This window comes from Stenella coeruleoalba (genome assembly GCF_951394435.1).
Source record: "Stenella coeruleoalba genome assembly, chromosome: 7".
NCBI lineage: Eukaryota > Metazoa > Chordata > Mammalia > Artiodactyla > Delphinidae > Stenella > Stenella coeruleoalba.
Genome location: NC_137153.1, coordinates 39,536,615 through 39,554,832, shown reverse-complemented (window position 1 = coordinate 39,554,832; position 18,218 = coordinate 39,536,615). Strand labels below are relative to the sequence as shown.

At 36.8% G+C, this 18,218-nt stretch overlaps 1 protein-coding gene across 4 annotated transcripts in view; it reads right to left on the bottom strand.

Moving 5' to 3' along the window:
• The window catches only part of AGTPBP1 (ATP/GTP binding carboxypeptidase 1), a 170,154-nt gene that overhangs the window by 68,787 nt on the left and 83,149 nt on the right, over positions 1 to 18,218 (bottom strand). For all 4 annotated transcript variants that reach the window (XM_079927641.1, XM_079927638.1, XM_079927639.1 and 1 more), the window contains 2 exons: positions 14,067 to 14,183; positions 6,015 to 6,730 (listed from right to left, as the gene is read on the bottom strand). In XM_079927641.1, coding sequence (XP_079783767.1) covers positions 6,015 to 6,730; positions 14,067 to 14,183 — 833 coding nt within the window. The remainder of the gene's footprint in view (positions 1 to 6,014; positions 6,731 to 14,066; positions 14,184 to 18,218) is intronic.

Below are 18,218 nucleotides of genomic sequence, written 5' to 3'. Positions count from 1 at the left end.
ATTCACTTCGTTGTACAGCAGAAACTAACATAACATTGTAAAGTAATTATACTCCAGTTAAAAAAAAAAAAAAAAAAAAAGTCTCTTACTTTGAAAAATGCTGAACATATTTCTGAGGTTAAGAGTCACCACGTTTCTTTGCCATTTTTTTCATTTTATTTTGCTGAAAGTATTTTTGTAAAATACCTTAAATGCTTTTTTAAAACAAGGTAACGAATTATATTTTATAATAAAATATCTATTCTTATAAAATACAGCTAGGCAATTTTTCTAAAACATACAGAAAAACAATGTGAAGAAAATCAAAATGCTAATTTTATGTAATATGAATACAAGGAAAATACACCAAAAAATGCTAAGCACACTTTAAACTCAGATGCTTCATTTTAATTTTTGATCCAACTTAAACCAAAAATATGGATTTCAAGTAATCATCATTATGTATTTACAATAATTTTTTTAAAAATGTCACTGCATTATCCACATTGAGATATGAATCTTATAATGGATTTTTCCCCTTCCAAATGAGGTGAAGAGATTTTTAATGAAATTTTATTCATTTATTGTACTTTCTTTTAAAAAGATCAGTGATTACATACAAGAAAGATTATCATAAAGTAGAAATTCAAAATGACAAGAAGATATTTTCACTGAATAATTTTAAGGGATCTAATGCTTCCTTTTCTGAAAATGATAAAATAGTAAATCCTCATTAATTCTGACATCAGTCATTTACAATGTTACTGCACTCAGATAGTGACTGAGCTAAAAGTTGACATTTACAAAATGTTTATCATTTGCTCAAAAAATAAGTTTCAGAAGATGAGGCAAATAAGATAAACAAACTAGAATCCATATCCTCAATGTATTTCAAAAAAAAAGGAAGCACTTCTGAGTATTTTAGTAACACCTATTACCTGGCCCATATTTGATATTTTATTACAAATACAGAACCATAAAGCCTTCAGACTACCTAGCTACAGGGGTCAGCAAAGTTTTCCTATATAGGGTCAGACAGTAAATAGTTTAGGCTTTGCAAGGCACATGGTCTCTGTCACTACTATTTAACCTTGCCACTGTGGTGAAAGAACAGCCATAGATGGTACATAAACAAACAGGACTGGCTGTATTCCAATAAAACTTTATTTATGGACACAAATATGAATTTCATATAATTTTAATGTGTTACAAAATATTATTTTTCTTTGGATTTTTTTGAGCCATTTAAATATATAAAAACCATTCTTCGCTGGTGGGCTGAACATAAATAGGCAGTAAGCTGTATTTGACTTGTGGGCCATAGTTTGCTATCCCTGGTCTAGATGAATTATCAAACTTTCTTGACCGTGACCTTCAAGAAATACATTAAAAAAATCACAGCCCTACATACACACACATGCACGCAAGCGCACACACACATACACACACACACAGCTGAAACAAAAAGTTTATAAAACAATACCTGGCTGCACTAGATGTGACACACTGCTATTTTCTCTTTCAATACTGGCTACTAATGGACATCAACCCACAGTTTCAAAAACAGTGGTCTGCTTTTAGTTAAGAAAATTGGTATCTGGAGAAATAAAGTTATTTGTTCAAATATACACACACAAAGTCAGTGGGAGAGCCCAGTCTAGAATCCATGTGTTTCGACTTGCTTTTCAGAGTATCCTGACCTGCCAAAACGCCTCACCATGCCACATGGCCTCAGCACTCTCAAGTCCAATTGTCCAAGTATTGCCGCTACAGGCATTTGTTCTTCCAGTCTCAAATTAATGTCACCTGAAGGAACAAATAATTCTGAAGTTTTCTACCCGTTATTCAAAAATGATGGGAGAAAAGAAGCTTTGACACATTGCATCTCTCTGCATCGGGATGACACTGCCCACCACAAATTCCACATAAATACTTGACAAATATTGGCAGAGTACATAAAATAAGGAGAAAAAGAGTAACAACCCTCAAATATGAGAGTATTGCTGCCTAGTATGTACTGATAATTCAGAAACATTTTAAGTATATATTTTTTGCATTAGTTATATCTAAAGCAATTAACATTACTGGGGAAAGTCCTACACATCTAAATAAACAGAATCATAATGTTTGGTTTCACTGACATAGAGTTATATTCCTGCCTCACATCAAATATCTGACACCCATGGAAATTTTGACAAATGATATGAAAATGGAAATTATGACAAATAAGATGAAAGGTATTCTTTGCAACACTCACAGTCACACAAAATATATAATGATGCAGCAAAAGAGACTAGCAAAGGTTAGATTACTTCATAATTTCTGACTTATTTCTGTTGTAACAAATCAGAAGACAAAAAAATATTTTTATCAAGGTGATGAAAATCAGTGGGGTAAGAAATCTTTGAAAATTCCAAGATAAAAAGATCATCTAACCCTCCAAGGTGTTTTAGGGTCTTACTTTTCTCATTGTAAATTTTCCAGAGTGGATGCAGGAAACCAGGTTGTAAATCATTGGGTGTTCTGTGTTTTCATTTCCTTGAGCTCAATCTCCTATGCACTTTAACTTGCACCAACTCACCCAACTTTAAAACACATATCCCAACTCTGAGTGACCTTTTTTAATCATTTATCATGCTGTTTAGTTTCAAAATTATATTTTAAAGCTTTGGTTTGAATAACATAACAAACTCCGTGGTACATAACCCTGTGTAGAGAGGCAACAGAAAAAGTCAATTACTTCAGGAAAAAAATCGAAGGTGGCCTAATATACTCAAGAGGTCGAACTTCTAATCTGTTGATTAGATGAGCAAAGCAATTGCAAGGTCTGTGTTTCAGGAATGAGGTGAAAGAATTCACCATAAATATGAAGAAAGAGAGGAGGATTGAGAAGAGCCACAGTAATTCCAGTTGGTATAAACTTCTCCTCTACCAGGAAAGGCACAGTCCTGGGGAGACAGCAAGTAGACTATGGGACTGTGGGTGGAATAATCCTCTCTTAAAGACCCAGCCAGGCAATGACAAAGCCCAACACTAGAAAAAGCTGCTCAAAGAGACAGAGGCCACCAGAGTTGAGGGTGTAGCTCCCCACCTGCAGCACAGACATTTTGAAAACCCACAGAGTAGGTATAACAACTATTCGTAGCCATGATACATTTATTTGCAGTACAGCTACACTTAATTAAAACAAGTTTCTTTACTTATCAATATCAATAAATGTATCAACTGAAAAGGTGATCTAATGTTAATCAGAGGCTCTGCTTAGCAGGAATTTATGTCTTTTATTAGCACAAATGGGTAAAATACTTAAATAACAGTCTTGACTGAGAAAAGCTTTCATAACAAAGTCCATGAGGGGAAATAAGAAGGATCCTTGGTAGTTAAATTAAGGCTGAGAATCAGAGACCTATATAATAGTTATAGCCCAATTCCACAACCTTCCTTCCTTCTAATCTTACTTCAGATATTATAGGCTAATAAGGAAAACTAAAACTTTCAGACTGAGGCAATTTAATGAGGAAACTTGCTCTCAGCATTTAAAGAACACTTAAAGTTCAGGAAGTGCTTTCTGTAGCCAAGATGACATCTTTGACTTCCAGGAGATAGAGAGGCTAAGCGGTGATGCTGAAAAGGAGAAAAATCTGGCTGCTGACTGATTCTGACTCATGCCAGGCATGTCAGTTCAGGTCCTTTGAAAAGCAAATGCCAGACACAATCACAATCTCTTGCAGCCAACTGTGCCAGAGATCTATTAGGGGAAACTCGTGTGAAAAACAAAGGGGAAAGGGAGCAGCAGTTAGGCGTGACAGGCCTTCAGGTCTATCCAAAAAGCAGATTTTACCTCTGGGAAGAGAGAGAACACTGAGTAGGAGAGCCTCACACTGCAGTGCAGCTCTGCAAAAGTCTCGACCATGCCAACAAGAAGCCACAGAGCAAAGACTGCCTATGATCAGATCCCTGCATTGGTCAGGAATGGCTCAGCTCTAGTACCATCATCATGGTCAGCCAATGGCTGAAGCAATGCAGAGAGGACATGGTCTCAGCAATAATACTGCAAGGGATCTCCAAAATACAGTGGCTGAAGGCTGGGGGCAACTAAAAGCCTCACAGCAGGTTCTCTCAGGAAGGGAGAGATGAGAAACTCATTGCCATGGCTGCCACAGCCCACCCTTGTGCTGCATGGATCCACTTCTCCATCCATCTTTGGAGAGCAGCTGCTCCACAGTTCCTGTGGGCCTCTACTAAGGAGACACTTAGAAGAAAGACATGAGCAGGACAAACGCTGTCCCCATCCATCACTGCAATTATTCTCAGGGCTGCAACTCATCTCCATCCTCCGATATCTATCAAAATTCCCCTCTGCCTCACCTATCACACCTCTGCAGGTCTTGGTAGCTGCTGTGATTAAGTGACCCAAACATTCCTTAGGTGTCTGAGACCCTGGCAATCATATCATCCTCATTCCAGGGTGGCCGTCATGTGTCCACTCACACTTAAAGTTAGTGGATCACTTGAGTGCCACCCATGGTCAACCTGCTGCCATTGTGTAGAAGCAATCCTACCTCCTTTAGCTGATCTGGGTCCTGTCTGCTGGTCCTACACACAAGAGACTAAAGTAAATCACTGGCAACCACAGCTTGCAGTCAAACTGTACCCTTGCTATGTCCCCTGTGGAAAGACTACACCCACTTTGGGGCTAGGACTACTAACGCTGCAGAGCTCAGAGGTGCAGGGACACACGCCTGCACAAAGTTCCCCAGCGGGACACTGTGAGCTACAGTAAGTAGGACTATTTCTGTTTCCACCTCCTGCTTCCCAGACCCATTAGTCTTTCTACTGGGGATACAGAACCAAATGGAAGTTTCTAACTTAGTGCCTATACTGCATCCTGTAAGACTGCAGCCCATCCTTGCAGAGTATTTCCTCTGAGTTGGAGCTTCATCTGTGCCTTCTGAAGGCCACTCCAGCACTCCAAGAGGCCCGTCGCCTCTGGATGATGCAGTCTGTAATACAACCGGTGGATGACAAGGCAAAGGCCCACCCTCCCACCCCCACCACCCCACGTCCCAGCAAAGTCAGTCACTTGTTCTGATGCTATGTTGTATGTGATTCCACACCTATGGATCAAGGAGTCAACTGGTAGCATTAAACATATACTAAGTTGCCAAGTAAAAATGATTAATTATATACTAAATATAAAAAATAAATAAGACACAGGTGTTGCCTTAAAGGAGCTCATAGTCTAAAGAGGATCAAATATGCACAGTAATGTCTTCCTTCATCATCACATACCATACCCATAGCAAGAACATATACATGTTCTTAAGTACTGGTAAGCCACCGTCACAAACCCTTAATCATAATCTCTGAAAATAGTCAAGTTGCACCAAAAATGTATTTATGTGCCCAATATTCACGAGTTGACAACAGTTAATACTAACCATAATTTTTAAAATTAATTGGCAATATTTAATAAGTTCGGTCCTATGAATCCCAAATTTTTATATTGTATATTTCCAATTCCAAATTTTACAACAAAATAATGCTGCCCATATTGGTATTTTTAGATTATATACCTAAATCAAGTTCAAATAATAATCAAATTACTAAATTAATATATAACTAATATAATATTTTTTTCAAAGATTACTAAACAATCTTCTTATATTTTCAGAATCATTCTAAATAGAAAATTTCTAAATTGTACAATGGTCAGGTTTATTATGCTGGCTTCATTTGAATAGGTAATGAACTTAGAAAATAAAGTAAACCCATACAGACAATTTCAAAACAATGCAAAATTTCCAAAGCAGGATAAAAAATGACACTAACTTTATTTTTTTTCTTTTGATAGGCAAGAAGTAGATTTATTACTACTGCTTGTGAGGGATACAAGCGGGAGGTGAGGGGGCTCTGATGACACTAACTTTAATTAAGAGTAATTTTCTTCCTAAATACCCAAAGCAGTTTTTTTCAGCATGCTCCATATTTTGACAATGATCTTGTTTATGAGGAAGAGGAAATCTACAACTCACCTTTGTACACCATAAGGCCTTTCCAAAATAGGCTCTTTGAATGGAGGAGGAACGTGACCAAAATAATCAGGGTAAGCCACCTCTGAATAATCTGGGACAGACTTTGTACTTTTCACAATCTCAATATAAAGATCTGAGTCGTGGAGTGTTGGTCCATCAGGAACTTCAACTAATGCTTGTTCCACTGATGCAGTAGACTCAGTGTCTTCATCATCCTCAGTTTCGACTCCAGTACAGCAAAGCTTGCCTAGCTGAACAGTTCTTCCCTCAAACAGAACATTCCCACAAGTAGCCACGTGTGAACATGCATTAGCGCATGTAAGGGCAGTGACAGGGAGACTGTAGTCCTTCTTCATTCCTGCAGTAAAACCCGGGGCTGTTCGAGAAGGAATATTCTGCAATGTAATTCGGTCCAAGGCCTTCACAATATCATTGTTTAAGCCATGGCCCGATGAAATAGTTCTATTTTGATCACCTAGCTGCTGTTGTAATGTGCTGTCATTATCTTTAATGTCTTCTTTTGCCAGATCCGCACAGGCTGGTTTCTTATTATCTTCATCTCCTTTAGGAGACACAGTCGCCTTCATTACAACTCCTTTTCTTAAATTGCTGGAATTCCCAGACGCTTCCTCTCCTGCCGTGGGAACAACAATAGGGCCACGCACTTTTCCCTCAAATACAAAAGCTTTTGGTTCTCTGGAGATTAAATCATAGTCCTTTGAAAATAAAAAATAAGTTTAATCTTTTATATGTGAATATTTATACATATTACCAAAACTAAGATCATATTCATTTTATATGCTGATTCAGAAAACTAACATTTGAAAATTTTAAAGATGGATAAAACAGGGTATATTTTAATTTTGCTAACAAAAGACAAAATGTTTAACCAGCACAAAATTCATTACACTTAATTTTACTTTTTCTATTATAAAAATAGTGCCTATATATAACAAATATGAGAAATTTTAGAAAAGTATAGAGACCTTAAAATCATCCAAAATCTATTAAAGGAAACAGAACAGCTAAATTGCTATTCACTAATTCAACAGATATTTAGAGTGTTTGTTTTGTGCCAAGCAGTTTCAGGCACTTAGAACCCATCAGTTAAAAAAAAAAAAAACAACTCTTTCCTTTTGCAGCTTATATTCTTCTACAGAAGGAGGGGAGAGGACTGTCAATAGAAAAAGTAATAAACATGATACAAATATATTTTATGGGATGTTAGAGGGTAAAGTGTTAAAGCAAAAGAAGAGGGGGAAAGGGGTAATGTGGACTGGAAGTGCCAGGGGGAGGAGAGGTGGGTGGCAATATTAATGCCATTGATTAGGGAAGGCTCACTGAGCAGATACAAGCAAAGACAGAGAGGGCTGCCGGTTCCCAGACCCCTGAGTGGGAGAAGGCCTGGTGTGGTCAGAGAACAGCAAGGAGGTTAGGATGGCTGGAACAGATGGACCAAGATAAAGTCCAAGAGGTAAAGAGGACCAGACACTGTAGGGCCTTGCAGACTATTGTAAGAATTTTGCTTTTTACTCTGAATGAGACTGGGAGCCAATGGAGGGTTCTGAGAAGATGAGTGCCATGACATGACGTATTTGGGGAAGGGGGTGGGGGGAAAAGACAAAAACCAAAGCTGTAGTGCAGGCTTCTTAACCACAGCATTTAGGCATTTGGGGCTACGTAATTCTTTTTTGTTTAGTTTGATTCTGTCTTTCTGGGGAGAAGCGGGCGGGGGTAATAGAAGCAGGAAGACCAATTAAGAGTCCTCTGCAGTAATCTACGGAAGTTGGTAAGAAGTGGTTGGATTCTAAATGTATTGTGAGGCCAAAAAGACATGATATCCTGATAGACCAGATACAGGGTAAAAGGTACAAAGAGAGGTCACAGATGGTACCAAAGTATTTGCCTGAACAACTGAAAAGCATCAGGAGTTTAGCTTTGGAATGTTAAGTGTGAGCTAGTCACATATAGACAAGGATGTAAAGCAGGCAGCTGAATGTATGCATTGAGAATTCAGAAGAAAGGTGTATGCAGAAGATGTTACTTTGAGAGTCGTTCACATACAGATACTACTCCAAGCCATGAGACTGGAAATCATCAGTGGAAAGAAACAGACAGATAAGAGAAGACAAAAGACTGTACACCTCGGGATACTACAATCTTAAGAAGTTGAGGAGATGAAAATGAAACACTAGGAGATGGAGAAGAAAAAGCTGGGTTGGAAACATGAAAACCAGGAAAGAAAAGTGTCCTGGAAGACAAGTAAAAAAAAGGATGCTGCTGACAGATCAAGTAGGCTTTTCTCTTTTTATACTTTTAGACATTTTTTTGGTCTATGTAAGACTTTATCAAAAAAAAAAGAAAAAACTCAATGGATTTAACCTTCATTCTATTGCTGGGCATTAAATCCTTCACAGAATATGGAAGGATTTAAACAAACAAATAAGATGTATATTTAAGCCATTTCCAAAATTTTGCTATTATAAAGAACTCTGCAATGAACATCCTTTTGCATAAATTTTTTGTTTAGGATAATTTCCCAAGCACTGAAATGGCATTACAGAGCCAGATACTATAATCAATTTTAATGTTTAATACAAATTGTCCAAATGCCTTCCAAAAATATTAATACTATTCCCAGTAACTGTATATGAGAGGATCTATTTCAACTTTTCTCTTCCTTGACAACATTAGGTACTATAGTTTTTAAAAATTTTTTCTAAAGTGGTAGATAAGGGAAGAAATCTGCATTTAAAAATCTGTTGTAGGAAACCTGGTGGGCTAGTTATCTACCCCACAGAAACATTTACACTGTTGGAAAAGATATTAAAATATTTTGGGAGTTCCCTGATGGTCTAGTGGTTAGGATTCAGAGCTTTCACTGCCTTGACCCAGGGTTCAGTCCCTGGCCAGGAAACTGAGATCCTGCAAGCCATACGGCACGGCCAAAAAAAAAAAGATATTAAAACATTTTAAGTATGACAGCAAGTGAATAAGAAAGCAAGGATTAAAAACCAAATAGTAAGTGAAGACGGGATCCCAAAGCTGTAAGACTGAAGCTGGCTTTCACTTGAAAAATGTTTGTTAAAACAGGTGACCTAGGGTATAGGTTTTCCCATCTCAAAAAGTATAAAGAACAGGAGAGTAACCCAGAGCTTGCATAAAGTGGGGAGTCCAACAGAAGATACCCCTCCCATAAAGAGGAACCCCAGAAAACTAAACCTTCAATATAGAGGGCCTAGAAATATCCTACCACAAAACAAATAATAGCAAGGAAAGTCAACTGTCTCAAACCTTAGCACTTAAGAGGGTGAAGAATAGCACTACTCAAAAAATGGTACCAAAAGCCTGCTATCACACCACATGAATTTGCAGCCCGAATTCACATTATCTGGGTGGTCCAAAAATCCTCAATGAGGAATTTAATCTATTACAGTGCTTGTCAAAAGCAGCAACAACAACAAAAACTTCTGGAATTTCCACAAAATTATAAAGAAAACGAGCAGCTTATGGTAAAAAAAAATTTTTTTTTTTAAGTTGCAAGTGTTTCCCTGGTAGCACAGTGGTTGAGAGTCCGCCTGCCGATGCAGGCGACGTGGGTTCGTGCCCTGGTACGGGAGGATCCCACAAGCTGCAGAGCGGCTGGGCCCATGACCCATGGCTGCTGGGCCTGCGCGTCCGGAGCCTGTGCTCCACAACGGGAGAGGCCACAATGGTGGGAGGCCCGCGTACCGCAAAAAAAAAAAAAAAAAAAAAAAAAAACTGCAAGAAATTCAGACACTAAAACTATAAGACTAAGGAATGCCTATATCTAATATGTTCAAAGAAATGAAAGACAAGAAACAAGAAGTTAAAGACTGATGAAACATTTTTTTAAACCTTCTAAAATTCAAAAACAAATTTAAATGCCTAATGTATGTTTCTAATGATAGATTAGATGGAGCAAAAATTAGAACTAGGGAACTGGTAGACTGTTCTGATGAAATTACCTAAATGCAGCACAGAGAAACAAAGAGAAGGAAAACATTTTTAAAAAAAGAGTTAAAAGATATGGAAGAGAGATAGAAAATCTACATTCAATTAGAAATGCCAAAAGAGAAGAGAGAGGGAAAGAGAAAGAGGCAGTATCTGAAGAAGAGAATAAAGAATTTTTCCAAATCCTATGAGAAAACAACACTCACAGATTCCAAAACACAATGAATCCCAAGACTTAACAAATACCTACACTTAACAAACATTTCTGGGAAATGTAGAGCATTGAAGCTAAAGAAACAATCTTACAAGTCACCAGAAACAATTTCTTATAAAGTGAAAACATACACTCAACCCAGCAATTTCACTTGTAGGTATTTATCCAAGAGAAATGAAGGCATATTGCCTACAAGCTTTCCTACAAAAAAGCTTTGTACACACATGGTAGTATCAACTGTATTCATGATAGCCCAAAACTGCCAACATTACAATACTCATCAAGAAGTGAATGAATAAAGAAATCGTGGTATATTCATACAATGAAATACTACTCAGCAATAAGGGGGAAAAACCACTGATAAATGCAAAACACAGGTGAATCTCAAAAACATACTGAGCAAAAGAAGCCTTACACAAAAAAGGACATACTATATGAGTCCAGTTTTGAGAAATTCCAAAACAGGCAAAATTAACCTGGAGTGACAGCAGATCAGTAGTTACCTGGGCAAGAGATGAGGATATTGTCTAAAAAGAAACCCAGGCAGAATTTCTGGGGTGACAGAAACAATTCTATATCTTGACAGGCTTGGTAGCTACACAATTGTATATATCTGTTAAAACTCATTGAACCTAACTATTTGTAATTTATTGCATGTAAATTACACTTAAATAAAGTTGATTTTAAAAAAGCAGCTAGAGGAAAACAGTGACTGACTTTCAAGAAGAATTACAAAATAAATATATATTTGGACCAAAAAAGAGACAAACAGACAGATACTATAAAACATTTCAAGCAGAAGGAAAGCAATTCAGACAGAAAGTCTGAGAAACAAGAAGAAATAAAAAATTACAAGGTAGTGAAAATGTACGTAAATCTTAAACACTGGATCTAAACACAAAGCAGTAGCATCATATGAGGTTTTTTCTTAAAGCTAGAGTTAAAATATAAATTCAAAGCATGTAAGTTTTGAAGGTTTGGGAGGTGTATATAAAGTATCCTAAGTTTCGTTTTATAATTAAGAGAAAAGAAAGATCCTAATTAACTTCAGAATTTAGTAAATACATATATTTACTATTTTATCAAGAGTAACTAGAGGGCTTCCCTGGTGGCGCAGTGGCTGAGAGTCCGCCTGCCGATGCAGGGGACACGGGTTCGTGCCCCAGTCCGGGAAGATCCCACATGCCGCGGAGCGGCTGGGCCCGTGAGCCATGGCCGCTGAGCCTGCGCGTCCGGAGCCTGTGCTCCGCAACGGGAGAGGCCACAACAGTGAGAGGCCCGCGTACCACCAAAAAAAAAAAAAAAAAAAGAGGGGAAAGAAATAAACATAACAAAAGTCCATATGGTAAATGTCATCATGCTACCACAGATGTATGAAAACAGAGCTGTGAAAATGCAGGATTTTGACACTTCTAATATTCTGCTATCAAGAAACAAGAAAATAAAACTATACTTGTCACTACAAATAAATAATCATAGCTTTAAAAGCATGCGTAAGGTCCCCTTAAAAAAGTCTGTTGCTAACTACTTTAATAATTCTTTATGTGGACTTCAAATGCACTCATTCTGCCTCCGTCAGGCCATTGAATAGTAGCTTTAACACATCTGGAAACAAAGTGGGTGGTGTTCAGGTAAAAACAAACACATCAAGTAATTTTAAGCTTCAGTGGTTGATGTTGAAAGTGACATGCAAATCCAAGTGGAAAAAGTCATAATCAAAATTAATTCCATTTCTGTTTAATATCTCATGATCTGCCATCTCATATCATTGTATCATTTGATACAATGATAGCTGAAAAACATTCTTTCAAACACTTCCTATTTAGAGCCAACCAAATATTTTTAATTCTCAAAAATACATCACTTAAATATCACTGCCCATACACAGTTCCAACACACACTTAAAAAATTAGAGACTAAAGTGTATGAACAGTGCATTCCTCTGAAACTGAAAAATGAGAAAGAGTGCCAACACAATTACTTTAGAATTATTTTCCAATTACGCACATAGAAGAAAATGTGCTATTTCCCGCAACATATACTATATACATAGAGCTAACTATTCTACTTTAAGCTTTAAAAATATGGCATTAATAAATATGTACTATCTGAAATACTGGAAGTAACTTCTTTTGCTTAAACACAGTAAAAAGGGGTAACTCACTTGGGAAGAATCCTCAGAGCTCTTAACAATCAGACACACCTGTCTTTACCATCTGACCCTGGTCACACCAAGTCAGGCCAAAAGTAGGAGTCTGTTCTAGGAGCAGCCAAACTAAAGCACAAGTTGGCCAGCTCTTCAAAGGTGCCAAGCAGGAAACCATCACGGGTGGCCTATTCTGGTTGTTGAACTAATAGGCAAACGTACCAGTACTCATCAACATAGTCTACAAGAAAAGAACTGGCTTGTGAAATAATGAGGATCAAAATCCTGACCTTAACACCTATTAAAAAACTAGTCATCTCTATTCCCACATCAAAACTCCTACAGTTTTTACTCACATTATATAATTCTTATATGTATACAAATAGAGAAGAAAATAGGTCATTTCTTCACAGAATAATCAATTCCTTCCCCAAACCCCTTCCACAATATATTTTTTCTGCTTTAGATTGGCAGTATTTGTTATCTCTGGAGTTTTATTTTAAAGTGGTTCTTAGTTGGGCACAAAAGTGTGCAAAGAGCAGCCGGATACTTCCTGTAGGTGGTCTGAAAGAAAATCACCCTGTATCTTTTCCCAAATGCCTCTTCTTGTCTTCTTCTTTTTCTTTGACAAATAACCTCTCCTTCATTCCTGCCCTCTTTCTACTACCCCTGATTTCAACGTACCTTCCAACATACCCCAAATCTATGGGGAGTACCAAGACACTGGGGGAGGGGGAGAGGGAGCAACTTGCTGCTTCTTCTATTGCATCCAAAAGCTCATTAGTTCCCAAAGAGAAACCTGAATAATTAGAACTGTGAAATGTAAACATTAGCTAGTAAGCATTTCTCTGTTTTTGTTTCTCACATACAGCTTCACATTTAAGTCTTTTTCTTTGAGCAACCAGGAATTATTGCAACCAGGAATTATAACCAGAATACACTGTTGGTGTGTGAAACTTGGCGGGGCGGGGGGTGGGGGGGGAGAGGGAGCGGGGGTTTGCAGCAAGGGCTAAATAAATCTACGATTATCAGTTCAAACCCTTTATTTTACAGTTTAATATTCTGGGCAGTTTCAGGGACTTACTCAAGAACCCACCACAAGTGAGCAGCAGAGTGAGCGTTAGAAACTATATTTACTACTAGCCATCAATTCAATCAGCTTTACTTGCTGTGCAATCCAAGCTGAATACTATATTCTAGTAAATAAATGAGGGTAAGAAATGTTAACAAGAAGTCACTGTCCTTATGAAGCAACTTAGATTCAAAGACTTCCAGTTGTCCTCTTTCCCCGACCTTCCATGCTTATATGGTGACTATCAGGAAAAACAATTCAACGAGCATAGACTATATTTTTAATTAAGCATTTTCTCAGCTCTCATCTCCCCTCAGTTGAAAGCAACTGATAAAAATAAGGCTTTAACATAAGATTCTGAAATGCCATTTTAAAGATTATTTTTAAAAAGAATAAAAAACTATGTCAATTAACTTGATAAACAAAAATGATCAAAAAATTTAAAAGCTAGTCCAAAAATTAAATGGCCTAGTTCCCTCATTTTACCGACAGCAATTTGTAGCTCAGAATGCTGAAATAATTGTCCAATGTCACTCAGAAAAGCAACACTACTTTCATTTTTCAGAAGTGAAAACAGTGATTATAGGTCTAAGAAAAAAAGAACTTTTTCTTAAAATTAGTTAAGATGCTGAATTTTCTGTATACCTGAAAATCATCAACAAGCTCAGGGAAAAGGTGTTCATATATTTTAAGTTCTTCTATTGTTCGTCCTGGTTCTTGCTGGGGTTTTAGTTTGTTAATATCCGTTTCAATATCGTCATTCTGAAATAATAAAAATGGTATGTCACCAATTAAGAAAAACGAAAAATTACAAAACACATTTCAGATTTAAAGCTTTCCAAATTATTAATTACATGTACATAGAGAATAATCACTGTAGAAAGGTTGTATTCATTTCATTGTAAATTAAAATTTGCTTATATTTTTTGGTTGTTGTGTTATTGTTATTTTGGTTGTTATGTTGTGTTTTCTTTTTATCAAAGATTATACTAACATAGCATGGTATTTGGGCTCCTCAAGATAGAAAAACTAACATCAAGATCGAAACTAAACTATGTTCCCCCCCACCAATCTCCCCAACTGCCATCGTTTTGCTCAGATTAAAGGGCAGTAAAACTTAAGAAAACTAAATTGAAAAACGTAAGTATATGATGGTGGTGGTGATAATCAAAATAACTAACTTTTATAGAGCAATGAAAATATGTGACGGACTATGCTAAGGATTTTACATAATGATCTAATTTAATCTGCATAAGAATACTATGAAGCAGATAGTATCATAACCTCCATTTAATTAAAGAGGAAACTGAGGTACAGAGAGGTTAAGTGGCTTGCAAAGAGAGGAGCCAGCATGTGAAATCACTAATCAGTGATTTCAAAGAATACACTGTTAGTCAATATAACGCACTGCCTCAAGAGCGACTAATGGTTATCACGCACCCTTAGAAAAGCTCATTACCACCATTCACTCTGTTTTTCAGGGGAAAAAAACAATGAGGAGTGGAACAACAGCCAAAAATGATTTCCATGTCCCTTCGGGAAAAAAAGACGGTAAATGTAAAGAAATATGACCTCGGAGGAATAGGATATGTATCCAGGATCAATTTGATCTGTGTGTGTACAAAGAGCTAATGTACATCATGATGGAAGGACAAGTGTGAGTTACCTACTATCTGAGCTATTTTCTAGGACCCTCAACAACTCTGGCCTTACACAAATACAAATCCATCATTACCTTCACTGATGGCTAAAGAGAGTTAATAAGACCACTTATTAATTTTCAATTGGTATTCATCTTCAATTTTACATTTATCTTACTATCAGAGTAAAGTACTTATTTTTCAGACTTAAATTCATTCTACTATGTGTCAATCCTTAAAATGCTTTATATACATGTACCTGATTATATTTATATATTGTCATATTAACACATAATTTAAAAAAGAACAATATACTATATATTTCTCATATTTCATATTCAGGAATTTAGCTATTATTTCTTTAACCAATAAAAAGATTTTCTCCATTGCCATAAATAATAAAGACTGGTTTTATTTAAAGAGTATCATATTAATTACTGTATCATAATTGTGTAATTATTACATGAATATATAATTTCATATATCCTTAAATTATGCATTGATGAACCAAAAATATGTAACTTTCTTGATTAGCATCTATTAAAGTAGATAATAGTATATTATCTATATATTATCTATAAAGTAGCTAATACTTTCAAAATAATAAAAAATTTTTAAAAGGTATTCCTTAGTCTAAACATATTAGTAGTTCAATATTCATTACTATTTTATGAAGATACAGCATTACAAAGTAGCTATTTTAAAAATTAAAAAAAAATTTTCCTGTAAAACAGGCACAGTGAGGAAAGAAAACTATACTTTGAGAGGGCAATAGCAAGAAATTTTGTGTTTTGGTTTGGGGAAAAACAAAGATAAAGAGCTCCTGACACACTCAGAAGAAATAAACCTACTACTCCTTTAAAGTTCTTCTAAAATTAAGGCGAAAAAAAAAGAATACGTTGAAGCTTATACACTGACAAGTCCTGGCAATCTGGAGACGACTCTTCTACAACAGAACCTCCAGGTTTCTATAAATGCTCCAAACTCTGAAAAATCTGGGGCAGAGAATTGAATCACTATGGTGAGGAAAAAACAGTCTCTATGACTACAGTCACATTAGAACACAGATATTATACCCACTACAATGTAGCAGGTTCACCTAAAGCATGAAAAAAGTGATGTGATTTAGATAAAAAGGAAAAACTAAGCAAAGTCCAAATGTAACAGACAACATGAGTAAGAAGCAGACAGTGGTAAAGAAGAAAAATAAGATAACACAGCTCAGCAGTGTCAAAGAGCCAACAATTCTGTAGCCCTTGAAAAAAAGTAATATTTAGCAGAGCAGAGTGGTAAAGAAAGCAAACATTCACGATGGAATGCTTTATTCTGCATCTTGGTCCCACCTCTTATCAGCTACACCGATAACCTTTCTGTACCTCTGATTTCTAATTATCAGCCCTGTAAAGCAGAGGTAATAATACCACATACCTTATAGGATTACTATCAGGACTTAATGGTTACTACAGGCATACCTCGGAAATAGCTCAGCTTCAGTTCCAGGCCACCACAATAAAGCAAATGTCGCAATAAAGAGAGTCAGACGAATTTTTGGTTTCCCAATACATGCAAAAGTTATGTTTATACTATACTGTGGTCTATTAAGTGTTCAATACATTATGTCTAAAAAAACAATGTAAATACCTTAATTAAAAAATACTTCATTACTAAACAATTACAATAGTAACATCAAAGGTCACTGATCACAGATCACCATAACAAATATATTAATAATGAAAAAGTTTGAAATATTGTGAGAATTACCAATGTGACACAAAGACATGAAGTGAGCCAATGCTGTTGGGAAAATGGCACCAACAGACTTGCTCCACACAGGGTTGCCACAAACCTTCTTCAATTTGTTAAAAACGCAATATCTGCTAAGCTCAATAAAGGGAAGTGCAATAAAACGAGGTATGCCTGTATGTGTAAAGTGCATGGACTAGCACAGGATTAACTGTTCAATAAATTCAATCTATTATTTTTTCTTATTATTATAACTGCTGTGTTAAGGTAAAATGGGGAAAATGTGAGCAATCTTGAATACCCCAGTGAATAATGCTGCCAATAACTGTATATTTTATAGATGTGACTGTCAAAAAAGGCAAAGAAATATGTGGAAATGTTCTAAATTAAAGGAGACTTAATAGACATGACAATTAAATGCAATACCTGATGCTAGATCCTATACTGGAGAAAGAAAGAAAAATCTTTTAAAGGGGATTATTAGATCAGCTGACAAAATGGAATGTGGATGGTAGATTAGATAAAAATGATATATCACTATAAATGTATTAAGTTGGTAATTGTATTGTGGTTATGTAACATATGGGAGGATGTGTGTAGGTTACATGCAAATACTATGTCATTTCATATAAGGAACTTGAGCATCTGTGGATTTTGGTATCTGAGGTGGGTCCTGGAACCAATTCCCCCAGGACACTGAAAGAGTACTATATCACTGTCCTTAGAGGAAATATACGCTAATGTATTTATGGGTAAATGACCATGATACATAATATATGAAACTTATTCCCATACGATTTTTTAAAAATTTTTAAATATGTATTCATGCATACACACTGACAATTTTCAAGCAGAAAAATTAGAATCACTGTTATAAATTCCTATTGAGTTCTATTTCCCTGCCAATCTCCATCTTTACATCTGTAGTGGTCACAACAGATTTTTTTTTTTTTTGCGGTACGCGGGCCTCTCACTGTTGTGGCCTCTCCCGTTGCGGAGCACAGGCTCCGGACGCGCAGGCTCAGCAGCCATGGCTCACGGGCGCAGCCGCTCCACGGCATGTGGGATCTTCCCGGACCGGGGCATGAACCCGTGTCCCCTGCATGAGCAGGCGGACTCTCAACCACTGCGCCACCAGGGGAGCCCACAACAGATATTTTTAATGAGGACCCTGAGCCATGAAGAATAAATTACACTCAACATACTTTGTTTTTTTTTTTTTTTTTTTTTTTGCGTTATGTGGGCCTCTCACTGTCGTGGCCTCTCTCGTTGCCGAGCACAGGCTCCGGACGTGCTGGCTCAGCGGCCATGGCTTATGGGCCCAGCCGCTCCGCGGCATGTGGGATCTTCCCGGACCGGGGCACGAACCCGTGTCCCCTGCATCGGCAGGCGGACTCTCAACCACTGCGCCACC